Below are 26,625 nucleotides of genomic sequence, written 5' to 3' on the forward strand. Positions count from 1 at the left end.
TTTTTGGTGGTACTGGGGGTGGAATCCAGAGGCTTTCTACCTCCGGGCTATCCTCCCAGACCTTTTTTATATTTTATTTGGAAACAGGGTCTCACTAAGTTGCTGAGCACCTCACTAAGTAGCTGAGGCTGGCTTTGAACCTGTGCGATCCTCCTGTCTCAGCCTCCCAAGCGCGGGGATTACAAGCGTGCCCACCACGCCCGGCTTCAAAGCCATTTCTGACAAGCGTTAGGAGAAACCTTTCTTGGGGGAATTTTGTTCAAATGCCGAGCTGGCTGCTCATCTGCCATAGCCGTCGATTTCCCACTGCAGGGTCAGGTGAGGCACCTGGGGGTGGGGTGCACAGCGAGCCTCCACGATCCTCCTCTTGGCAGCACAAGCGCCTGGCGAGAGCCGCCCCTTCCCAGCGCTGGCTTAGAGGGCACGGCAGGGAAAGGTGGGCCAGGTGTGGTGGCAATCATCTCACCAGCGAGCACTTACAAGCACCTACTGTGTGCCCCGCTGCTCCCGGCCTGGCCCTGGGCTGGGGCGCCCTGCACAGCTGTGTCCCGCAGGCCAAGGGTCCAGTGGTTTGGCATTTTTCACTTGATCATTCTTGCTAAAAACTTAGGGGTCACAAGTTACCTGCCACTAAGAAAAAAGCCAAATGGACCAACAAAACACACGTACGGGAGGCCGGATGCCGGTGAGGAACCTGCCGGTGACAAAGCCGCCGGCTCGCGGCGTGAACTCATAGGGCTCGAAGCAGGGCAGGGACTTGCCGGAGGCCATCAGCGGGGGTCTTCGGCCTTCCAACTCAATCTGGCCCAGCAGGCACGAGATCTGGGGAGGAGCGATGAAAGCCAGGCACGTGTGAAGCCTGCTCTGTCCTCGCAGGGCAGGGACAGCCTCGGCTCGAACATCACCCCCCCCCCCCCCCCCCGCCATCTGGACGTCCCTCAGCCAGGATCCTGGGCCTTCACCTTTCCCACCCTCGCGGGCCTAGACTCTCGGGCTCCGCTGAAAATAAGCAATGTTTGGGGGAAAAAAAAACAAAAAAACAAAAAAACAAAAAACCAAAACAGCCAAGGACCAGAATCTGAATCATCAGTATGCTCTGCCTGGAAGGGACCCCAGGGGCAAATGGAGGCCATCCATGGGAAAAGTAATTTATTGTGATCCTTAAATTTTAGAGCAGAGAGCTCACACTGTCAGGCTGTCTGCTAGCAGCTCTTGTGAACACTCCTGGAGGCCCCGTGGGCTCTGGCTCCTGTGGGCTTCAGCTTTCCAGGCCCTGTCCTGCTGCGTAGCACTCAGCGAACTATGGGCTGGTCTCAAGGCCATCGAGATCAAAACAAGATTGGCAAATCGACTCCACACTGCTGTGGGGATCAGAGGTGATAATGGGCCTCAAATTACAGGCAAACAACCTCCAGGACAATTCTTACACTAGTGGAAAAGCAGATCGTGCAAAACTCCAAAATCTCAGCTAAGACTTTTAGACACACAGTGCGCATACATAACACGAATGTGCCTAATGTAGTGACTCGACACACAATACGACCTGTATATTTGTATCTACTCATAACATTGACATATATTACTCATGGTTAGTACTTGAAGCAGTTTCCGAATGTTTTTATATTTTTCAGCCCTTGTTGAAAATACAGAATGTGAATCCTTTTAGATTCAGCAATGGCACAAAGCCCACCGCGTGCCACCAACCCACCCGTGGCCAGCCCTGGCTCGCACCTGCATGGTGTTCACGGTTGACCCCTTGGCTCCCGACTGCACCATCATCTGCAGGTTGTTGTCTGGGAACTGCCTGTGGAGGCCGAAAGGCATGCACGCCTGCGGATTCAATCAACACGCGCTCAGCGACGGCCTCCCCTCCAACAGGGTCAGAAGGTTAACAGCACGCAGAAGCAACAAAGCCAGAATACTTTCCCAGAGGTAAGGGTCAAATCCCACCTAAGGGAAGGGAAAGCCTCATTTGGCATCAGACCTTCCTCCAGAGCCTCAGCCTCTGGGCTGGGCACACACATCCTCTGCTAGGAGCTGCTGGAAAAGGAGCAGGCCAGGCCTCGCCAGTCAGTGACTACACAGCCACGTGGCCAGGCATGGCGGTGCACACCTGCAATCCCAGTACTGGGGAGGCTGAGATGGGAAGATTGACCTAATGAGACTCCATTTAAACAAACAAGAAAAAGGGCTGGGGGTTCAGTTTGGAGGTACAATCTATAGTGCCACGGGAGGGGGGGGCTGGGTAAGAACAAAGCTCAAGATGATGTCCTTGTGAACTGGCCCAGCAGAGCCGGTCCTGGGCCCCCACCCAGCCGCAGCTCACCGATGTCCAAGTCCACATTTACCAGCTTGCCACAGCACCAGGTGGGAAGCCCCGCCATGGCCCAGGGCCAAGAAGCAGGCCCAGCCCCAGGTGGCCTCAGTCACGAGGGGTCTGCCTAAGCCTTTGGTTGGGGTCCCAGGGGCCCAACCTGACAAGAGGGGCAGAGACAATAAGCCATTCAGAGCGGCCTGAGAAACCTCCCCACCTCCAGTGCTTGCTTTCAGATGCCTGGCCTGGGGCCGTGCTGGGAGGTGCCTCGGAACTAGGCCTCTCAAGCATAGGTCTTGTACCAGGGAGACCTCAGCAGCTGAAGGGCTGAAAGCCAAGCAAGAGAGGACCCCACAGACAAAGCCGGACTCGCTGGCCTCTTGCTTCCTTCAAGGCAGGCCCCTCTGCCCAGGCCAGGCCCCAGGCTCCCCTCTCCTGTCTCAGCAGCCCTGGGCATGCCTGGTCAACGTGTGTTCCTCAGTACTCTAAGGCAGTGCCCCTCCTGCTTTCACCCGGAGGCGGGAAAGCAGCGCAGGGGCTGGCCACGTCGCCTGCCCAGGCACACGGTAGGTGCCTGGCTTGACAGGCGGCCCCGGCGGCCTTCTCCCGGCTCCTGCACAGCCCAGCTGCAGCAGTGCTTCCTCTGTGTCTGCTCCCTACCTGCACTGCTTCGGGGAAAGATTTCCTTCTTTAGCTCCAAAATAAAAACATTTAAAGAAAACAGCACCAAGCACTCCCTCTCAGCACAGATCTGTAGATCCCAATGGGACAATGGAATGTGGCCCGAGCTCTTTAAGATGATAGGTTCTACACATCCCACCTCAAACCTCACCTAGCTAGCTGTTAGGCAAACTGCTCCAGAGGGTCCTGGGTGGGAATCAAATGTGTGTGGTTTTTTTTTTTTTTTTTTTTTTTTTTGGTGGTACTGGGGTTCCTGGAAGCCCTTCTACCTCCGGACTACACTCCCAGACCTATTTTATTTTTGGAAACAGGGTCTCTTAAGCAAGCACGGCTGGCTTCGAACCTGCGCGATCCTCCTGTTTCCGCCTCCCAAAGCGCGGGGATTACAAGCATGCGCTACCACGCCGGGCGTGTGTTTTAAAAGTCATCATCCACAGGTGGGAATGGCAGCACTGCTGCTGACCTTGTTAATCTCGTTACTGTAGTGGTTCACCTCCTCCTTGAACTTCAAGTCGATCATGTTAAATTCCCTCTGGTCTTTGCTCAGATGAGCATCCTGCCATTTTCCACGAACCTCATCGCAGGCTGCAGCTTCTGGCAGGTTTAATGCAGCCCTGACGGCCTATGAGGAGAGAAAGCTCACCACAGGCTGCAGCCAAATGCGGCCAGGCCCCACCCTGCAGGACCTGGGCCCCGCCCCTCCTTACCCGGGGGCCGCAGTGGGCGGATTCTTCAATGATCTGGCGTCTCTGGACATCTGCCCTGGGCTTAACTAAAATGTCTTCCACGCCTGTGAAGCGAACAGATATACTGTCGCCACCCAACAGAGCCACGTTGGATGAAAGGGCTAGAGATGAGGAGGTTTCAGATGAGAAGCTGGGTTTAGGTAAAGGGACCGTGATAACTACTGGGTTCCTGGCAGCCACGTGCCACGGGGCCACCTGTAAAGCTGCGAGTATGCGTGTGCAGAGCACAACCATGCCTGACCTCTGGGGCACGGCCTTCACCACGCCTCAGCGGACAAAAGCCGGCGCGGCCTGGGTTAAGTCCGCCCTTCTGGCTCCAAAGGTGGAAGAGCTGCTCACATGGGGTGGAACATGCACCCACTGAGACAGCTGGTTTTTCCTCTATATGTAAGTGCTAGGGACTCGAGAGTCCCTGTGCCAAAGCTGGGGCTAACACGTCTCAATGCTAAGGCTGGGAACACCGAGGGCCTCCTGAGAACACATCAGAGGAAGGGAAGAAAGTGCCCTTGTCAAGCAGACCGCAGAGCTGGCCCTCCCACGGCTCCCCCACACCGATCCCTTCGCTGGCCTGCCCCCCAGAGCCTGCTCCCAGCCTGGCTCGGCCTGCTCTCAGCTCTGCGGCTCCTGGACCGCTGATACACGCAGGCCGTGCCGTGGGGTCCTCCGCCACGCGCTGGGACCTGCTGCAGGGCTTCTGCTGCTGTCCAGCTGCGCGGCTCTCTGAGCTCCTGTCGGGAGGGATGCTTGTGCTTACTCGAGGGCACTGCCTGAAACTGACTCTTTACAAATGTCAGGGTCTTAGGTCTGCACTCGACTTTCTCTGGCTACCCTGGGGACTCCAGCTCATCAGGCTCACTGCTGGAATCAGGACTGGGGAAGGTGAGTTTCACCCCCAACAAACTCATATTTACAATCCTTATCCTGATAAACGACTGGACACACAGGCCAAGATGTCTGTTAAGGACACTCATCTCAGCAACGAGGTGGACGCTCGCAAGCACACTCGGTGCTTTGTTATGGGAACTAGATAGGGAACTAAGGATACCTGACCCTCCATTGCTGGGCCTGCACCTGTAAACGCAAAGTAACAGAAAGCGTGTGGGAGCTGGAGCTGGGCGCGGTGGGCACGCTTGGAAGGCTGAGACAGGAGGATTGCACAGGTTTGAAGCCAGCCTCAGCTACTTAGTGAGGCTCTCAGCAACTTAGTGAGATACTGTTTCCAAATACAAAAATTTAAAATAGGCCTGGGAGTATAGCCCAGAGGTGGAATGCCTCTGAGTTCTAACCCCAATACCCCCCCTCCCCACAGTCTGTGGGAGCTTGGCCGCTGGCCTGGCGCAACCTCATCACACATTCTCCCCGAGTTTACAAATGCACCGCCACCGCCCACCGCGCCTGGAGGAGACAATCCCCACACGGCACATGCACAGCCCCCGCCGTCCTCACAGGACCCCGGGCCGCTCAACAGAAGGCAGCGCCGCACACAGCAGAGCACTGGGCAGAGCTTCTCTGCCAAAGCCGACCCCTCCACCGGAGCAAATGCGGTGGCTCCTCCCTGTGCCTCGGGGTCAGCACAGTGGCCAGCCCCAGCAGCTGACCATGAGAAAGCCCCGTGGGGCGGGGCGGGCTGGGGTGGTGGGGGAATGGGGGGAACCGGGAAGGCTGAGAGGTGCTTGCAGGAGATTAAAATCTCCATGCCCATGACAGAAAACCATCAAGGGTGTGGTGGAGAAAGACACAGGGCAGACCTGGATGGAGGCGGCTGCTCTGCACTGTCCCGGTGGTGGTGGTGGGGTAGCGGGGAGGCAGTGCAAGGCTGACACCCTTGTGAAGGAGCCTCAGTGGCCCTGAAGGTCAGCAGAGCAGGCCACCGCCGCACTCACCCAAGGTGAAGCCTCTGTAGAGCTGCAGGTAGGCCGTGAAGAGGCGGGCCAGGCAGGTGAGGACCTTGCCGCTGGTCTCGCCCCCGTAGATCTCGTAGCAGCAGTGGACTAGGCCGTAGGCGGAGCTCCCGTAGTGCGCCTTGTCCAGCACCCCGCAGAGCAGCTCCCCATCCCGGATGAGCACCTGTGCAGGAATGCCAGGCTGTGGGGCATCTCACGGGGGTCCTCCTGCCTACCTAGGCTCTGGGCATCTCACGGGGGTCCTCCTGCCTGCCAGGCTGCGGGGCATCTCACGGGGGGCCTCCTGCTTACCTAGGCTCTGGGCATCTCAAGGGGGGGGGGCCCTGCCTACCTAGGCTCTGGGCATGTCACGGGGGGGGGGCTGCCTACCTAGGCTCTGGGCATGTCACGGGGGGGGGGCTGCCTACCTAGGCTCTGGGCATGTCACGGGGGAGAGGCTGCCTACCTAGGCTCTGGGCATGTCACGGGGAGGGGGGGGCCCTGCCTACCTAGGCTCTGGGCATCTCACGGGGGGGGGGGGCTGCCTACCTAGGCTCTGGGCATCTCACGGGGAGGGGGGGCCCTGCCTACCTAGGCTCTGGGCATCTCACGGGGGGCCCCCTGCCTACCTAGGCTCTGGGCATTGCTCTCACCAAGACCTCAAGTCCTTCACGGGAAAAGCAGGGGAAGGCGGCGAGCGCATGCAGCTCCACCTCTGTGTTTTGTCTCAGGGACGATGCCCCCCCCCCGTGTGCTCCCGTGCCCCCAGCCCTCCCCTCCATATAGAGATAAAGCACACTGACCAAGACCTTGTGAATGGAAATGAGAACAAGTCCAGCTTCAACTTCTTAACTAGCTCTGGCCTAGGTACTCCCTCCCTGCACCTGGGATTGGGATACCCTGAGTCCTGAATTTGTGCTTTTCATGGAGCTGGGCTAAAGCCTTAGAACCTATTTAAAAGAAAAGGGCATTTAGCTGCAAAACCATGAAGAGCGGCAGCTTCAGGTCTGAAGAGAGCATCTAAGGCCCTACTGCCAGGCTGGGCGCACGCTAAGCATACACAGGGCCCTAGGTGATTCCCAGAACCATGGTGTGTGTGTGTGTGTGGGGGGGGGGGGTGGTAGGTGATTCCCAGAACCATGGTGTATGTGTGTGGGGGGGCAGAGAAACTAAAAACCCTGTTACAGGCACTGTGAGCTGGAGGAGCGAGGCTTGCTGCAGGAGCATGCAGAGGCACGGGCCTGCCTTCCTGGCTGGGTGCTAAAGGCTGGGAGCTGGAGTTTCAGGACCTCAGAGCGATTCAATGATCTCAAGCCACTCTGGTCTTGGGGAAAAACACGGGCTCTGCATCTCCAAGCTTTGCTGGATCAACGCCAGCCCTTGGCTGGAGCCTTCCTTCTCAAGTCAATGGGGGTTTTGTATTGAGGGCAGGACAGTAGGAATCTACCTGGGCCCTGTCTAAAACAAAAGGAAACACGCCCTCCGCCCAAGGTAAGTGGGTGTCCAAGTAAGTGGGCCTCATTCTAAACCCTGGAAGAGAAGTCTCCAACTCCCACAGCCGAGCGGCCTTACCTGGGACTCACACATCAAGTCAGGGTTAAAGCCGGGGACAGGCCGAGGCGTCTCCTTCACCCAGGCTTTCCCACCGATTTTTGCCTTTCCGGCTAAGTTCAGTGGGACGTAGTCCTCTGGGATTATGTTTATGAGCAGTGTCGACACAACCTGGAGAGAAGCAGAGTGACAAACTGACGGAGGAAGAGACACTTACAGCTTGCTCGGGGGCAGGCCCGCCCGCCTCACTCAAGTGGCTCAGGAGTGAAACAGAAACAAGCCAAGATGACGTCCTGGGATGTTCACTCCATACAACTGCTCACCTTCAGGCGACAATCCCCTAGACTTGAACTAAATTCCTGAATAGGCCGAAGGAGGGAAACGCACAACGCTAGAGGATAGAATAAGACCATCTGAGCGCGTGGTGGAAAAGCAGAAGCCTTGGCTAACGAGGCTGAGAAAGATGGCGGCCCGCGACACTGTCCCTGGCTGCGGCGGGGGCTGAGTGCTGCACAGAGGCGCCCTTGCCCCTTGGCCACCTCACAGGGCGGTGCACGCCTCATCCCTGCAGAGCGGCCGCCTCCTGAGGGCACCGAGCACTCCTGCTGCGCTGAGTCGGGAGGTGGGCTGCGGGCCCGTCCTCGCCTCTGGGCCTCAGCACCACTTGCTGGCAGGATTCAGGGCAGTTGCGAAAGTGCTGCCTGGGCGCTGGCCCTGAGAACGCAACAGACTCCTCTGCCCTCCATGGGCCTTTGCCCCCAAGGGGATCCATGCTGCCGGGAAGTGAGGCAGAGAAAGAACTCACTCGGGCGCTTGGGGCTTGAAATAGGGCCGTCAGGGAAGGCCTCAGCAAGATGGCGGCGAGAGGGAGAGCCGAGGGGAGACGGGAGCAAGGGTTTCTGGCCGAGGGCACCTGGGCTACTCTAACAAAGCAGCCTAAAGTGCACAGCTGATGAACAGCACAGACGTGCTTCCCAGGCTGAGGAGCGGCAGCGGCAGCCAGGGCTCTCTGGCTCACAGACGCGACGCACGCTTTTTACTGTGCCCTCGCTTGGGGGAAGGGGTGAGAGAGCGCTCTGAGGCTTTGCAAGGGCACTAGTGGAATCTGTGAGGCTCCACCCCTTGACCTCACCACCCCTAAAGCGCACTTCCTTTTGTTAATAAAGCCCTACATCTGAGCCTGGCACGGTGGGCACGCTTCTGATCCCTGCGCTCAGGAGGCTGAGACAGGAGGATCGCACAGGTTCGATGCCAGCCTCAGCTACTTAGTGACGTTTTCAGCAACCTAGTGAGACCCTGTTTCCAAATAAAATATAAAATAGGTCTGGGAGTATAGCTCGGAGGTAGAAAAGCCCCTGGTTTTCACCCTCAGTACCACACATGCAAAAAAAAAAAAAAAAAAAAAAACCTCCACTTTAAAATAAAATTTTTTTTGCAGTACTGGGGATGGAACCCAGGGACATCCTACCTCCGAGCTACACCCCCTGCCCTATTTTTTATTCTTTATTTTGAGTCGGTCTCCCTGAGTTGCAGAGGCCTCACTGAGCAGCTGAGGCTGGCTGCAAACTTAGATCCTTCTGTCTCAGCCTCCCGAATGCTGGGATTACAAGCATGCACCACCATGCCCGGCTTCTTTGTTTTGAAATAGGGCCTAAGTTGCTGAAGCTGGCCTCAAACCTGTGATCCTCCTGTCTCAGCCTCCCAAGTACTGGGATTCCAGGCGTGTGCCTCCATATCCAGCTCAGACCTGTTAACAGGACCATCTGCTCTAAGTACACTCCTGGTCTACACTGAGGTAGGATGAGTACGTTAGAGAACAGGCCTCCTACGTGACGCTGACAAGCAGAACTGCTACTCACAAGTGACCGTCAAAGTGACTGAGTGGCCACAGCACGCGGTGGCGCAGGACTACTGGCCGCCCGATGGCCGCCCGATCAGCTCGCATGGAGGCAAATGCCAGGGTACGTTTTTTTACTGGAATTAATTAGTAGGAAAGGCCAAGAACTCCTCCCCCATCACAGCTGGGTCGTCAGCGGGGTCACCTTCCCAGGCGCTGCAGGGGTGCGCGGGCTCAGGCGGCCACAGATGGGGCGGGGCTAGGAGGCCACTGGCCTCAGCACGCTCCGCTCAACGACAGGGCAGGCAGGAGAGCAGATGCCTCTTCCCTCCTTGCAGCAGCTGGCCGTGGCATTTTAAAAGCAAGCAGAGTACTCTGCCTTCTCGGCAGAAGATGGCCACAAAGGTCACCCTCTACCACACCTTGGCAGAAGGTGAGACGGCCTCGGGCTGCAACCTTGAGCTGCACTGCAGCCAAAGCAACACGGGCTGGGAGGGGCCTCCAAGTGGGCAGTCCCGGCTGGAGCCCAGAGTGAAGCTGACAGAGTGAAGCTGACAGAAAGAAAGACACATCCAGCTACCTGAAGACAGGACCCACCTCATCGACACAGCAAGAGCAGGAAAGACACTTGATGCGCCCAACATTCTTTTTTTTTTTGGTGGTACTGGGGGTGGAACCCAGGGGCTTTTCTACTTCCGGGCTATACTCTCAGACCGATTTTATACTTTATTTGGAAACGGGGTCTAAGTTGCTGAGAGCCTCACTCAGTAGCCGAGGCTGGCTTTGAACCTGTGCGATCCTCCTGTCTCAGCCTCCCAAGTGCTGGGATTACAAGCGTGCACCACCACGTCCGGCTCGCCCAACACTCTTTCGTGATAAAAACGTGCCAAGACTTAGGAAAAGAAGGAAACGTCAACAACCTGACAAAGCCAGAGACGTGTAGTAATTGCTACGTGATTGGGTAGCAAACCCAATCATGAGAGACTGGATGCTTTCTGCCTGGAATCGGAGACAGGACAGGCTGCCTGCTTCTGCTGCGTCTGTCCGTCAATGTGCTGGGGGTTCCTGCAAGAGCAACCAGGCAAGAGAGAATAACTTGGCAACCAGACTGGAGAGGAAGAAGTAAGACTGCGTTTACTTAGAGATGACAGAATTGCACACGGAAAATCCAGAAGAATCCTAAAGAAATTCAGAGCTACCAAAGCTGAAGGGCTACAACATTAGCATACAAAAATCGATAATATTGCTGTGAATTAGCAATGGACATCCTGAAAATGAAACTAAGAAAAAATCCACATATGAGAGCATTACAAAGAATAAAAAAAACAACTCATGAATAAATTCAGCCAAAGAAGTACAAAACTTGAATGATGGCTTTGTAGACTTCCTATTAAGACCGCAACACTCCTCAAGTTATCTACAGACCCTATTAAAACTTACTGCGGCCAGGCAAGGTGGCGCACGCCGTCATCCCAGCATTGGGAGGCTGAGACAGGACGATCATGGTTTGTGGACAGCCTCAGCTGCTTAGTGAGGCCCTTTGCAATTCAGTGAGACCCTGTTTCAAAAAAAAAAAAAAAAAAAAAAAAAAAGTCTGTCAACAAGTGGTACCGAGACATCTGCATATTCATATGCCAAAAAAAAAAGTAGGTTAGACCCTACTACCACACACCAGAAATAAAAATTCAAAATGGAAGAAAGACCTAGCCGGGCGTGGTGGGCACGCTTGTCATCCCAGCATTTGGGAGGCTGAGACTGGAGGATCGTGGTTCGTGGACAGCCTCAGCTACTTAGTGAGGCCCTATTTCAAAATAAAGAATAAAAAATAGGGCAGGGTGTGTAGCTCAGAGGTTAAATGCCCCTGGTTCCATCCCCAGACCCACAAAAAAAGGAAAAAGAAAAGAAGAAAGACCTGAATGGAATAGCTAAAACAAAACTGGAAACACAGACATACACGGGCATGATCTTAAGATTAGGTAGTGGTTTTTTAGACATGACAACAAAATAAAAACTAGATAAACTGAACCATCAAAATTTAAAACTTGTATGTGTCAAATGACAAGAAGGCAAAAAGCCCACAGAAGTGAATAAAATATTTATAAATCATATGTGTGATATAATTCTAATAGCCCATATGTATGTGTGTGTGTGTGTGCACGCGCGCGCGTGTGCGTGTGTGTGTGGAGAAAGAGAGAAACTCCCCCACCACAAGTGAAAAACAAGAAGCAACACAATTCTCCACAGAAGGTCTCACCAATGGCCAGGAAGCTCATGATAAGATGCTCAACGTCGCCAGGGAAATGCAAATGAAAACCAAACTGACAAAATCACCCCAAACCCAAAGGTGGTATAACGTAGACCGGAATGAAACAAAGCATGTGCTGGTTAAAGTCCAGAGAAGCCAGAAGCCACACAAAGTGTTGGTAGAATGTAAACTGGTGCGGCTACTTTGAAAGATGTTTGTAATTGCAAGATGAACCAGCAATTCCACTCTTAGCGATATACTTGAGAGAAATGAAAACACGCTCAAACAAAAACTGATAAACAGTTGTTCAGTGCAGCTTTACTTGTAATATCTGAAAGGTAGAAGCAACTCAAATGACCCTTTATCAACTGAAGGTGAATAAACAAAATGTATTTTTTTGAAGGGGGTACTGAAGGTTGAACCGCAGGGCTATATTCTATCTCTTGGCTATACCACCCAGCTGTATTTTGTGGTACTGGGGTGGAACCCAGGGGCTCTCTACCTCCGGGCTACACTCCCAGACCTATTTTATACTTTATTTGGAAACAGGGTCTCAGTAGCTGTGGATGGCTTGGAACCCGCGCAATCCTCCTGTCTCCTGCCTCCCAAGCGCGGGGATGACAGGCGCGCCCCCCCCATGCCTGGCTGGACTTTATTTTTTACTAGCATCACAGGCATGAAAATCACATGACCACCTAAAAAGATACAGAAAAGGCTAAAATTTAGCAACCTTTCAATATAACACGGTCATGGTTTCGAGATAGGCTATCTCTTTAAAGAGCTCACACACTTATGTTTCAAGGTGATATACTTAAACCATGAGATTCGATTCTCATCAGCAGACAAACCATTGTGACGGACTTGTTGCGTGGTAACCTAGGCAGGGGTGTGGCTGAAAGAGGGGGGCCCGAGGCGTGGCCCTAGGGACCGACCATCTCTGTGTTCCTGGGCCTCCTCCACTAGCTCTCTGGCTCCTGGCCTTGGCTACATGAGAGCAGAGCACTCGTGCTACCCCCTCCGCTGCCACACCATGAGCACTGCTGATGTAACCTGGCCTGACATGGAGTGAACCCCTGAAATCTCCAGAACTGTGAGCAAATAAACCTCCTTCCCCGAAGTTGGTTGTCTTTGTCAGGTTTCTTGGTCACAGAAGTGAGAATGCTGACTAAAACAACCTTCTGAATAAGTTAGGTAAGTAAGGATAAGGTTTCAACACAGTAAGGCCAACATATATCTACATACATATGACAAACCCGCAGCCAACATCATAGTGAATGGGGAAAAACTAAGAATATTTCCTCTCTGATCAAAAGCAAGACAAGGGTACTTACCACTCTCACTAGTCTTAGACAGTAATAAAAATTTCTACCAGAATTAAGAGAAAGAAAAAAAGATTTGATACAAATAGGAAAAGAGAAAGTCAAATTATCCTTCTTTGCAGATGATATGATTCTATACATAGACAAAAACGCCACCAGAAGTCTGTTAAGTTGATACATCCAATAAAGTTGCAGGATACAAAATCAACATGCAAAACCAGTAGATTTCCTTCTATACACCAATAATACAACTCACTGAGAAAGAGATCAGGAAAGTAATCCCATTTAGAAAACATATACACACCACCAACTAAGGGTGTAAAAGACCTCTATCATGACAATTACAAACCACTGAAGAAATAAACTGAAGACGACACCAAAAGGTAGAAAAGCCCTCCCATGCTCATGGATTGGGAGAGTTGCTATGATTTAGATTCCAAGCAGTCCTCAAGAATACATCAATGACATTCTTTGAAGAAGTAGAAAAAACAAACCTAAGACCTATATGGAAGGAAAAAAAGACTCTGAAGAGCCAATGTAATCCTGAGCAAAAAAAAAAAAAAAAAGTAAAACTAGCGTTATTACAGTATCTTACTTCAAGATATACTACAGCTGGGTGTAATGGCACATGCTTCTATCCCTGTACTTGGGAGGCTGAGACAGGAGAATGAAAAGTTCATGGCTGGCCCCAGCTACTTAGTGAGGACACTCCACAACTTAGTGAGACACTGTTTCGAAAAAAAAAAAAAAAATACTACAGAGCCACAGTAACAAAAACAGTATGGTATTGAAATAAAACCAGACACAGACCACTGGAACAAAATAGAGGACCCAGAAATTAACCCATATATCTTTAGTCAACTGCTTCTTTACAAAGGTACCAAAAATATACACTACCAGATAACTAAAGATTTTGAGTATTTTTGTATTATTTCCTGAATATTTGTATTTTTTCCTCTGAGGAGTATCTATGTAGGCCACTCGTCCATTTTCTTACTGAGTTACTTTTTTTTTCATTATGTTTTTTGAGTCTATTTTCTGGATATTAACTCTTTCACTCTAATAGCTGGCAAAGATTTTCTCCCTTTCTGCAGATTGTTTCTCACACTGATAATTATTTCCCTTTCTGTACAAAAGCTTTTTAATTGGACGTAATTCCACTTTTCAATTTTTGCTTTGTTTTCTGTGCTGTTGGACAACCCAGGAAACCACTGCCTGAGCCTTGTCTCCAAGCGCTTCCCACAGGAGGTTCAGAACTTCAGGTGTAGATGAAGATCTCGGGCCCATTCTGAGGCGGTTTTGCACAGGGTGAGAGAAGACATACTGCTACCCCATGTTTACTGCACGCACTAGGTGTCCATCAACAGAGGAATGCTAAAGGGAAGGTCACAATGGGGTCAACATCTGGCCAGGACCCTTGCTGCCTCCCGCGGTGGAAGGCAGAGGGGCGCGTGCTCCCAGCTAGCACCTCTGTAAAGAACTCACTCCCAGGACACGTTATAGACACAGGCCATGAGAGCCTTCTCTGCCTCGTTGCCTTTTAATCGTTCCACTTCTGGTTTTATTTTTCTGGTTTTTTTTTTTTTGGGGGGGAGGGGGCTAAGGATTAAACCCAGGTCTCGTGTAAGCGAGGCAAATCCCCTGAGTTACACTTCCGGCACAAGGTCCCACTTACTAATACTATTGCATTGGGAATCAAATTTCCAACACATGAACTTTGGCAGACACATTCAAACCATAGCAATCTACTAAAGAAATAGAGATTTAGTTAAAAACCTTCCCAAAGATGAGCCAAATAAGCCCCCTTAGTTTATAAAGACAAAAACAAAAGCTTCCCCACAATCTCCTGGCCCAGATGCCTTCGCTGGTAAACTCTATCAAACATTTAAGGAAGAAAAGAATATCAATTCTACACAAACTTATAGAAAATTAAAGAGGAAATACTTCCCAACCATTTTATGATTCCTGATACCAGATACCAAATACCACCTATGATACCTGATACCTCATACCCAAACCAGACAAGATGTCACAAGAAAACTATAGTCCAATATCCTTCACGAATACAGATGTAAGAAAACCATTCTAAGCCAAAAATTAGCAAACTGAATTCAATAAAATATAAAAACCAATGAACAAGAAGTCTGTCTTAGGATAAACCTTAACAATAGAAGTCCCAAGACGTAAAGACCTGAAGGGCCGAGAGGGACGTGGAGCTCACGAAGCCGGGCCCCTCTGCTAAGAAACAGGAGCTGAGGCCCACATGGCCGCTAGCTGAGCGTGGGGCCCCGCAAGGCTAGAGGAACACAAGTGACTGTGCCCCATACACCATTATTTGGTTACTCTGACTTCGGGAAGTACGGTATGATTCTTTGGGAGTTTGAAAGTCCTGGTTTGAATCTTAATTTTGTCTCCTATAGCCTTGTACATGTAGTTTAACTTCTGAGTCTCAGATGATTATGTCCCGATTGCAGACCATCCACTGCAGATGGGTTGTGAGGATTAAAATAGATAAAATTATCTAATGCATTTAGCAAAGCGCATGGTACTTCCAAACAAACACTACTATTGTCACCAGCACCACTGACCATTACCACCATGTGTTCAGCTTATGAGAACACCAAGTTTAATTTAGATATAAAAGAGCCGGGCGTGGTGGCGCATGCTTATAATCCCCATGCTTGGGAGGCGGAGACAGGAGGATCACGCAGGTTCGAAGCAGTCTTGCTGGCTTAAGAGACCCTCTTTCCAAATAAAATATAAAATAGGTCTGGGAGTGTAGCCTAGAGGTAGAAGGGTTCCATCCCTAGTACCACAAAAAAAAAAAAAACCCAAAAACCATAAATAAATAAATAAAATATAAAGGATGAAAGTATGCAACTTATTCCTAGAAACCATCCAGCCTTAGGGACTCCTAATAAACAGTACTGGGATGTGTTTTTGGTTTTTTTTGCAGTACTGAGGATTGAAACCAGGGGCAGTCTACCTCTGAGCTACACCACCATCCCAATTTTTTATTCTTTATTTTGAAACAAGGTCTCACTACATTATGGAGGGTGTACTAAGTAGCTGAGGCTGGCCTTGAACTTATGATCCTCGTGTCTCAGCCTCTCAAGCACTGGCATTACAAGTGTGTGTCATTATGCCTGGATTTATTGAACTGTTGTTTGACTGAACTGTTGTTTGATCAGCCATTTTTCTCTCTCTGCCCTGGGCTTTCCTGAAAATGAAATCTTCATATGAGTGGCCTGCTCCCTTTTTTTTTTTGTGGTACTAGGGATTAAACCCAAGGGCATTCTCCTGAGCTATACCCCCAGCTCTATTTTTTATTCTTTATTTTGAAACAGGGTCTCACTGAGTTGTAAAGGGCCTCACTGAGGCCAGCTAAGGCTGGCTGCAAACTATGATCCTCCTGTCTCAGTCTACCAAATGCTACGATTACAAGCATGCACCTCTATGCTTGTAAATTTTTTTTTTTTAAATATACACTGGGTGTTTTTCTCCCAATTACCTGCTTTCCTGTCCACAGTGGAAAGGGCTTCAAGATGGCAGGAGGAAAGATCTTGACACGGCCAACTTTGTCTGTGAGTCCGCGGTATACCAGCTCCATATATTGTTCCCGGGTGAAAAAGCAACCCCGAATGGTCATATTTGCGCCCGAAACCATGTGATCTTGGATCAGTCCTGCCAATGGCTGGCCATCCTACAAACCAAAGCAGACAAGAAAAAACAAAGACAAGTCTCAAGTCGAGCTCCACTTCCTGATCGTGTGCTCGGAGGCCGCCATGCAGCCCCCACAGGTCCCCGTGCTGGCCCGTCCAGGCCAGAGGCTTCTTTCTCTGCATCTATTCCAGAACTGCTTCAGAGTCATTCAGTCCCCATCTGGTTCTGGTTATCCCAGCGAATTCTGGGCGTTTATGCGTTAAGTCTGGTCTGGCTGTTGTTAGCTAAGCTCTTGTTTTTATACTTTGGTTTTGTGCTTCAGTATTTTTCACACATTTCTGGCCTGGTTCTCCTGCAATCAGTCATCCATTCAACAAATATTTACCGAGAGCCTACTGTTTGCCTAGGCGCTGGGCAGATCTTTGGCCTACTCCAGCGGGCCAAAAAGACAATCCTTTATGATGATCCAGACAGTGAGCAAATGACTAAATTAAATACACGAGCAGAAAGCGTTTTCCAGAGTGGGGGAAAGGTGGGCAGGAGCAGTCTCTCTGAGGGGCAGCAGTACAGCCGAGGCCTAAGAGGCGACTTGGGGCCAGCCTATGTTGGAGGCCGGAGCTCATGACTGCAGAAGCAAGGACTGTCTGCCAAATGTGCTTCTTCCCCCCAGCACATGGTTTGGTGGACCCGCGTGTTCATGACTGCCCAAGACTGTTGGGTACCGGATGCCAAAACAAGGGCTTTTATAAAACCCCAGATTCGGTGGCACGTGCGTTGCATCTGACATTTTCACAGCCTTTGTGGCCCCCTCTCCTGGCTCTGTCTGCTAGGCCTCATGGCTGCACGAGGCAGAGTGAAGTAAAAATAGTCAGGCTCAGTGATGTAGTTTCTGCAAACTTCCCCATGTTTACAGAACTTGAGAAAAACCTGAGCTTAGAGCTGAAGATTGCTATCGTTTGGTTATTTTTTAAATACCAGCCAATACATGCCCATGCTCCATAAGTAACTTAGGAACTCACAAATGCATCTGTGGAGAAGTGCCAGGAATGTAACCACATATTCTGATTCGAGGGCTAAAAAGGATTCTTGTCAAACAACCTAAACACTATGGCAATGTGCTCTACCTAAACTCAAAGGTAGTTATTATAAATGGGTTGAAAAGGTGCCACAGATGTAAGGCAAGATCTGATGGCGCATACTGTCACTCTAACGAAAGCTCTGAGTTATTAACATCAATAAAAAATTATCCTCTATGCGTTGTTCCAAAGATGGCCCAGTTTTGCTGGGGAAGAGCCAGCATTCCACCTCTGACTCACTCCACAGTCCTTGGGGGCTGATAAGAGCTTTTCCCTTTTGGTTTCTGCCTTTAAAGAACACAACTGTAAGTTATCTGATAGACTCAGGGCCTTCTCCCCTCTCTGTCCACTCTTTAATGAATGACTGGAAAATTAGTGAAAAGGTTAAGTTTCTAAAAGGGCTATCAATACAATAATCAAGAGTTCTTGGGAGGGATGCTGATTAAGGCTTTTACTGAGGGTCTACTTATATAATTGTGTGTGTGTGTGTGTGTGTGTGTGTGTGTGTTACTGGGGATGGAACCCAGGGGCATTGTACCTCTGAGCGACACCCTCAGCTCTATTTTTTATTCTTTATTTTGAAACAGGGTCTCACTGAGTTGCAAAGGGTAAGTAGCTGAGGCTGGCTTCGAACCTGTGAAATCCTCCTGTGTCAGCCTCCCAAGCACTGGGATTACAAGTGTGTGCCAACACACCGGGCTTATAATTCTTAAACTCTATTTAAGATTAGAAAATTGTCAGGCCGGGCGTGGTGGCGCACACTTGTAATCCCCGTGCTTGGGAGGCGGAGACAGGAGGATCGCACAGGTTCGAAGCCAGCCACGCTGGCCTAAGAGACCCTGTTTCAGAAATATAAAATAGGTCTGGGAGTGTAGCCCGGAGGGGCTTCAAGAACCCCAGTACCACCAAAAAAAAAAAAAAAAAAAAAAAAAAAAAAAAAAGATTAGAAAATTGTCAGCTATCCTACTCCATTTAATATCAGAGCAAAATAACATTAAAACTAATGCAGAACATTTTGTGTCTGGGATTGCCTGTGGCTCAAGCTGTGTTACATACTTTCCACAAAGCATTGGTTCTCAGTAAGCGAGACAAACAGAGGGGAAAATTAACTCTCAAAAACTCCCAGATAAATAAAATTTAGTTCTTTTCTTTTTTTTGGTGGTACTGGGAATGGAACCCAGGGGCATTCTACCTCCTAACCATACCTCCAGCTCTATTTTTTATTCTTTATTTTGAAATAGGGTCTCATTGCGTTGCAAAGGGCCTCACTAAGTAGCAGAGGCTGTCCTTGAACCCATCCGATCCTCCTGTCTCATCCTCCCAAATGCTGGGATTACAAGAGTGCACCACCATGCCCAGCTAGTTCTTATCTTGGAAAAAAAAAAGCTGAAGTTCTATTCACTTCTTACTTTATGTAACAAAACAACACAAAACTACCTAAGAGAATCCAGCCAATGATGATAAAAGATATTTTAATCTGTTACTATGATTAAGGAAGATAACTTAAAAAAGAAAGAAAAGAAATAGAGCCCAGCATGGTGGTACACGCCTGTAATCTCAGTACTTGGGAGGCTGAGACAGGAGGATCACTGGTTTTATGCCAGCCTCAGAAACTTGGCAAGACCTTGTTTCAAACAAAATACAAAGGGCTCGGGGTGCAGCTTGGAGGTAGAATGTCCCTAGGTTCAATGCCTAGTTAAGAAAAAATAGAAGCATGGTAGTGCACACTTGTAATCTCAGTAGTTGGGAAGCTGAGACAGGAGGATCAGGTTTGAGCACAGCCTTAGCAAGTAGTGAGACTCTCATTAACCTAGTGAGACCCTGTTTCAAAATTAAAAAATAAATAAATAAATAAATAAAAAGGAAATGAAAGGAAACAAAAACTAAAGGAAACTAAGATACACAAATAAAAATGACCAAAATGTCTAGCCTATGGGAGGCCCTGGGTTGTATCTCCAGCACCACAACGGGGGGGGGGAAAGGCTAAATAGGCTTTCTCAATTTAACCAAAGCAACTCTTGTCATCTTGGCCTTTGCCACCAAATATATGTTGCAGCTTTATACCCATCAGCAGCAAATATAAGCATAAGAATTCTATCTCCTGGCATTTACATTAAGGACTAATAAAATTTATCAAGTACCAAAAACTTTACTTCTGGCAAAAGAAATGAACTGAAAGTGAAGGGAACTCTCAGGCCACCCTCACATCACTTTTTCCTTCTTGTCTTTTTTGGTACTGGGGATCGAATCCAGGGGCATTCTACCCCTGAGCTAACACTCACCCCAATTTTATTTTTTATTTTGAAACAGTTTTGCTAAGGCTGACCTCAAACTGCAATTCTCCTGTCTCAGCTTCCCAAGTACTAGAATTACAAGTGTGCACCACCAGTCTTTCCTTTTAAATAAATGACTTTACTGATGGAAGCTTATTACCTGGGCTGCTTATCTCTCTTAGGTGTAAGTCCAACTAAAACTCCCAGACTCACGAGCACGTGAGAAGGCAAGCGTGGATTTAAGCAGGACACAAAGCCTCTGTAATGGTTTGGATTTATTACATCCCCCTAGTCCTCACGGAAACAAGGCGGCAATTCCAGAAGTGGGGTTGGGTTGCTAAGGAGGGGGCCTGGGGTGTGGCCTTGGGAACCGTCCTACCCAGCGCTCAGCCTGGCCTCCATGATGTGAGAGCCCACACTCCCCCTCTGCTTCCTGGTGCCGTGCCCCGAGCTCCGCAGACCCAGCCTGTCACGGACTGAACCTCTAAGCCTCCAAGAACTGTGAACAACACATCTTCCTTCCTCTAAACTGTGCTCAGCCATTTTGAATCATGGCAGTTGAGAACGGTGGACAGAAACACTCCTCCTCCTTTGCAACTATTCCATTAAAATCAAGTATTCAACATTTAAGCTTATGGGTCTGAGGACTTCGGAATGCCTTAGCTCTGCAAGCAGCTAATGACCAGAGATCACTGTGCCAGCAGAAACCTTCTGGCACTCCCTGGTAGTGTCTCCGTGAGGAACTGGACTACGCACAGAGTTACACTGCTCGAGCAGCCTCAGGAGCCACACCTCTCACTGCTTTGACCCATCCTGCCCAGACGTCCAGGAGGGCTAAGGACCTACCGCAGAGCACACAGGTGTGGGACTCGGAGGTGTGGGGCGAGCTCTGCCTCTTCGCTGGCTACTAGCAGCTGTTCTCCTGGTGCTTCTTCATCAGCAACTGCACTACCTCACAAAGCTTCTGAGGACGACGTGCGAGAATGTCTACACTTGCAGAGCAGGGCCTGAGCCCAGCGCCTACTCAAGGAGCAGGCTTCCTGCCATCACTGCCACCGCAACGATTGCTATTCTTGTCATTACTGACATGAAAGGACAAAAAGCCGATTTTCACTTTCGCCAAATTATTTTTTTTAATTTCCAAGTGAACTGATTAGACCCTAGAATGCCTTCTTCCTGCTCTTAGTCTCTGTAATGGTTTGGATTTAGACTGTTCCCCAACCCTCACAAAAGCAAGGTAGCAATGTTGGAAGCCAGCAGGGCTGGACTTAATCTCATCAATGGATAAGCCCACGGACTTAGCTGTGTGCTACCCTAGGTAGGTGTGGTGTGGATGGAGGAGGGTCCCTGGGGTGTGGCCTTTTGCCCTTGAATCCCCCTACTTCCATCCTCCACGATATGAGGGTGAAGCACTGTGCTCTACCTTTCTCTGCTATCTGCCACCGCCATGCCTCACATGGACTGAACCCAAGAAACTCCAAGCAAACCCTGAGCAAATACACCTTCCTTCCTCTAAGTTGTAAGGTCAGTTCTTTGGTTTATACCAGTGAGAAGGCTGACTCAGTCAGTGTTTTGGTAATCTATATCCCACCAAGGTTAAGGGAAGATTAAACTTGTCCCAGGTCTATGAAGCCACTGGTGTGTCTGCTGGAAAAGAGGCTGGGGCCCTGAGCTCCTGGCCGTCCACCTGATTCTCCTGGTGCAAATGGCTGGTGGAGGAAGAGAAATTTCCAGGGAGAAGTGGGTGCTTTTTGGTACTGATATCTTCGAGCAGCCATTAGTTCTCCCTGGGCACGGCTCTTTCTCTATAGCAGAACCAAGCCCATGAAATTCTGAGTACTCCTCGTCTCCTACTTCTCAGCCAATGTCTGTGGGCAATTTTCATCAATCCTTTGAGTGTAAAATGCAGACATTTACGGCACCTACCACTAAGGACTGTAGGCAGGGTAAAATGAGGCCTCCAAAGTGCTTTGCAGTGTCTGACACTAAAAAATGTCTGGTAAATGGTATCTGTGGCTTTTTGTCACCATTTCCAGGTTTTTCATACTCTACCATGATCAAAGTAAATGTCGCATAACTCTAAGTCACTGATGTAAACGGCACGTGTATAACTCTAACCACCAATCTAAAGGCCTCAGCTCTCTGAGCAGGTGGTAAGGGTAAGTGGGACTTGAACACACTCCACCCTTTCTCCTGCAGCCTACAGCTCTGATTTGGGACCAGGGAAAAAGATGGCCGGCCAGGAGAGGATGGACGAAGCTATGACTGTGTGGGGACTGCTCAGGGGACCACCTTGAGAAGGAAGGGATTCAAAGACAAGACACTTTCATGGCCATTGGGATCTCACCTGTACCTGTGGGCAAGGCTGCCTCGCAACTCATGCTCACGAGAACTGAGGACCCGAGGCATCAGTGGGCTATCATGTATTGGATGTGAATGCTCGCTGGGAGCCAGTAAGTTATAGAATCCAAGAACGTCTAGTAGACAAGATCTATTATGTAGCTACTAAACTTAGGTTCCAGAGATAGCCAGATAGCCACTTAGAAGTTACAATTTCCTCACTGATGTTTTAAGGCATGGCAAGGCAGGCATTTTCACCTGTGTTTAGTTAACCAGAGCTGAAAACCCATGAGGAAGAAATGGGGCCCTCTGTTCAAGGAGCCCCTCCCTGAGCTACCTGCTGACCCCAGGGGCTGGCAAGGGCCCTGGTTTAAACTGCCATGTCACACTGGCAATGGCCCAGGAGGGGGCTCAAGGTCAGACGTACCTTGGGAACAAGGTACTGCTGGTCAGTGCAGGCCAGAACGTAGGCCTCAGCCCGGCCCAGCTCGCTCTGGGGGAAGTGGGCGTTCATCTCATCCCCGTCAAAGTCAGCATTGTAGGCCTTGCAGTTGGCATAGTGGAGACGCAGAACCTTCTCTGCAGGCAGGATGCGGGCGTGGTGGGCCTGGATGGAAGGTCTGTGCAGGGTAGGCTGTCGGTTCAGCAGGAGAACATCCCCGTTCTTCACGTGCCGGCACACCTGGGCAGGTGGAGAGAAGGCAGGTTACCTGCCCCTGCGGAGGGCACACCTCACCTCGGCCTGCGTGGGGCTCTTCTGCGGCATGTTCTAGTGAGCTAAATGCAAAGGGCACTTCAGTCTAGCGGGAAACCCTTGCAATGCCTGAGACATACTTCCCAGGGCCCTGCTCTCGGCCCTGCACAGCGCAATCCTGGCCCTGGGCTTGGAGCAGATAGGGCCACAGGTCTCCATCCAGTATCGCTGTCTTTTTCAGAGATCCATAGTCTCCCCAGAATCATGGACTCTGTTAAGAACTTTTTTGTTTTTGTAAGGGATTAAACCTAGTGGCATATATCCCTGAGCTACACCCCCAGCCCTTTTTATTTTGAAGCAGTGTCTCACCAAGTATTGAGGCTGTCCTCAAACTGTAACCCTCCTGTCTCAGCCTCCCAACTACTGGGATTACAGGTGTGTGCCAAACGTCCAGCTGAGAATTAATCTCAAGAAGGAAATGGATACTATTCCTAAAGGCTGAGCCTGAGTATAACCTCAAAATCACTGGGCTTGAAAAAACTTGGCCAACTTCTCAAATCTCCTCCATGGTCACACCTAAATATATTATTCTATATATTAGCTCCACATTTAAAAAATAAAAAACTTAAGCTGGGTGATCATACACCTGTAATCTCAGTACCTGGGAAGCTGAGACAGGAGGATCTGAGGCCAGCCTTGGCAACATTTCAATGAGATGCTCAGAAACTTAAGTGGGACTGTGCTTCAAAATAAAAAAAATAAAACAGGGCTGGGCAGACGCCGGGCGTGGTGGGCACGCTTGTAATCCCTGCTTGGGAGGCAGAGACAGGAGGATCACGCAGGTTCGAAGCCAGCCGCACTGGCGTAAGAGACCCTGTTTCAAAAATATAAAATAAGCCTGGGACTGTAGCCCGGAGGTAGAAGGGCTTCCAGGAACCCCAGTACCACCAAAAAAAAAAAAAAAAAAAAGGGCTGGGCATGGCGCTGCACACTTGTAATCCCCGAATTTGGGAGGCTGAGATAGGAGGATTGTGGTTCAATCAGGTACTTAGTGAGGCCCTCTGTAACTTAGTGAGACCCTGTTTCAAAATAAAGAATAAAAAATAGGGCAGGGGATGTAGCTTGGGGGCAGAATGTCCCTGGGTTCCATCCCCAGTACCACAAAGAAAAAAAAAAAAAAAAAGAACACAGGTATAGCTCAAAGGCAGAATGTCCCTGAGCTCAAACCTTGTACCAAAATAAATAACTACCTTCATTACAGCACAGCCAGGACAACAGCCAGGTCTCTTAGTTCCCAGCTCAATGCCCATGAAAGCATCTTACTGCACTTGAAGACGCCAGGTGTGCGGGCCTTACGGTCCCAGATACTCACTCAGGAGGCTGGGTGGGGGGACTGCTCGAGCTCAAGAGCTGGAGCCTACTGGGCAGCACATCTCCTTACAACTTTCAGAAGGAGACAGCAGACATTTCTGAGGCTGCACCGAGGGTCATGGGGCTGGAGGGTAATGAGTACTTCTTCCTTACCCTGCCCGTTCCTGGCCAGCCAAGGCTCAAATTCCCCTGGGCTCTGGAAAGCAGAGAGTAAAACTCTGGAATTCTAAGCAGTCCCCAAGGCACCTAGCAGAGTCTGCGTTGTTGTTCCCTAAGGAATTTAAACCTTGACCTCCCTACCTCCAGGTCCATGTTTCCAAGGAGACCTGAACTGAGGATTCCCATGGGCCTCAGCCCAGGGCGCTGGCTGCCAATGCGTCATGCAGCCCGAGTCTTCTTTCTTTGGCCTCTCAAGGGAAAAGCTCCGCAGACCTGTGGCCCAGGCCCCAAACCCCAGGCCAGGCCCAGGACCTGAGGGGAGCAAATTCATGGCATTCTCCAGTGTAGGCTAACTCCCCGCAGTCGGGAAGGCCCGCGGGTAGTCTGGCAGGCCCCAGCCAATCCAAACAGAAGCCCTCAAGCACAAGGCGCTCCTCTTGCCAACCCAAACCCAAGCTCCTTCCTTTCTCTTGTCTCTAAGTAAATACTTCAGTGAAAATTAGTGAGCCCCAGTGCCCGGGTCAGAGTTCCCAGTGAGGCCCAGGGCCAGAAGTCGCTGCAGTCGCTGCCGGGTTGCACCGAGCCCAGGCTGTCCCAGCCATTTCCTCCCCTTTTGTGAGGCCCCAGGACAGCAAAGGTTTCCCAGCTTGCTGGGAAATGCACCTTCCACCAACGCTTTTCCCGCTCACCTCAGCTGCAGAGTGTGTGTGAGTGTGTGTGTGTGAGAGTGAGTGAGTGAGAGAGAGAGAGAGAGAGAGAGAGAGAGAGAGAGAGAGAGGAGAGAGATAGAAGGGACTGAATTTGGGCACTCTACCTCTGAGCTACACCCCCACCCCTTTTTATTTTACAACAGGGTCTCATTAAGTTACTCAGGCCTTGCTGCGTTGCTGGGCTGCCCTAAAACCTGTGATCCTCCTTGTCTCAGGCTCCCAAGTCCTGGGAGCCTGGCTGTAGTTCACGCCTGGCCTCCTGGTCAACAGGCTGCTTTTGTGTGTACAGTCCCTTCCTGCCTTTGTCCCACCTTGGGGCCTCCTGCTCCTCAGCCTGGACCCGAGCACACCACGTGTGGGATGCTGGGCAGCGGCAGATAGAATGTCCCCAGCCCTTTAGGAACTCGAGGGTGGACACGAGCTGTGTGGGGAGCGGGGCCAGCCAGAACAGGCTCGGGGCAAGGCCAAATAAGTGGGGCGAAGCCCAGAGGCCGAGCAGCTACAGCCAGCAGGCTAGTTTGTAAGTAGCCCCACTGGCAGAGCCAGCCCACTCTGCACAAGCTTCCGCAGCGCCGAGCAGTTAAAAAGGAGTATTGACTGTCCAACCGTTGGAGGAGGGCTTTGCGGAAACCTGCACTCTGTTCTCAGGCCACGCAGCCTGGCCTGAAGCACCCACAGCCCAGCGAGAGCCACAGCCCCAACTGCCTGCGCCTGGGGTTGGGCCCCAGGTCTCCCCACGGTGCCCCGCATGCACACTCTGACAGCTCTGCTGCTCACCTCCACAGCCCCATTTCTACAGAAGAGCCCTCGGTCTCTCCACGACCACCCTGAATTAAGGGCCCACAGCATGTTCTTCCTTGCGCTCACGCTCCCCTGCTGGAAACCATGGCTTCGAGTTCCTCTCTTCCCTTTTCCACAGCCTGACACCCAACCCATAGCGGTGTGCCCAGGCTCTTCGTTAGATGGCCCCTGCACCGTGCCCTCTGGGCCACCCACGTCCAGCTCACAGCTGCCTCCCGAGGGCTCTCAACTCTTCTGCCCTCCAACTCATTTCTTCTTGAGCATGGTCTGCAGAAAGTGGGCGATACACTCCCACACACTCGCACCGGCAACCCGGCCGTCAGTGGTGACCTGGGTGGTGGCGCATCCGCAGCGCCGGCGGAGTCTTGGCACACACAGGCCCTCAGCACCGCCAGGCCTCATTTTCTGCTGTCACTGTTCCACATCTGACTTGAGAGAATGGAGAATATCTGATGCCTGCCTGGCTCTACCAAAAGTGTAGCGAAATACACCTCCTGTATCCCTCACATTGCTCCTGGCAAAATACCAGGTACTTAAGGAGGTAGAACAATCCTATGGAGCCAGGTACTAAGTCTAGTACTCAGGAGGCTGAGACAGGAGAATTGCAGGTTTTAGGATGGCTTCAGCAAGCAGTAAAACTCTCATCAACTTAGGGAGGCCGTTTCAAAATAAAAATAAAGCTGGGAGTGCAAGCCTGGAGGAAGAACTGTCCCTGAGTTCAATCCCTAGTACCACAAGAAAGCCAGCCAGCCAGCCAGCCTGCCCCTACGGACCCCAAGACAAATCTCACTCGATGCAGAGCAGAGCGCAGACCTTGCTGTGCCCTGCGCCCGCCTCCCAGCGCAGGGCCACACAGCTGTTTAAGCTGGCAGAGTCGCCCTGTGCCCGAGCAGAGCTACGAGAAAGGACAGCAGGAAGATGGCCGCAGTGCTGCGTCCCCGGGGCAGAGCAACGGGAGCCAC

The 26,625-nt window shown here is 50.8% G+C and overlaps 1 protein-coding gene across 1 annotated transcript in view; it reads right to left on the reverse strand.

The window, feature by feature from the left end:
• The window catches only part of POLR1A (RNA polymerase I subunit A), a gene marked incomplete at both ends in the record, with an annotated part of 68,860 nt that overhangs the window by 18,420 nt on the left and 23,815 nt on the right, over positions 1-26,625 (reverse strand). Inside the window, 8 exons of the mRNA XM_080711847.1 lie at positions 670-822; positions 1,732-1,830; positions 3,459-3,617; positions 3,703-3,785; positions 5,625-5,808; positions 7,197-7,346; positions 16,088-16,279; positions 22,356-22,610. Coding sequence (XP_080567973.1) covers positions 670-822; positions 1,732-1,830; positions 3,459-3,617; positions 3,703-3,785; positions 5,625-5,808; positions 7,197-7,346; positions 16,088-16,279; positions 22,356-22,610 — 1,275 coding nt within the window. The remainder of the gene's footprint in view (positions 1-669; positions 823-1,731; positions 1,831-3,458; positions 3,618-3,702; positions 3,786-5,624; positions 5,809-7,196; positions 7,347-16,087; positions 16,280-22,355; positions 22,611-26,625) is intronic.

The sequence above is a fragment of the Muscardinus avellanarius genome, assembly GCF_963383645.1.
Source record: "Muscardinus avellanarius genome assembly, chromosome: 15".
NCBI classification, from domain to species: domain Eukaryota; kingdom Metazoa; phylum Chordata; class Mammalia; order Rodentia; family Gliridae; genus Muscardinus; species Muscardinus avellanarius.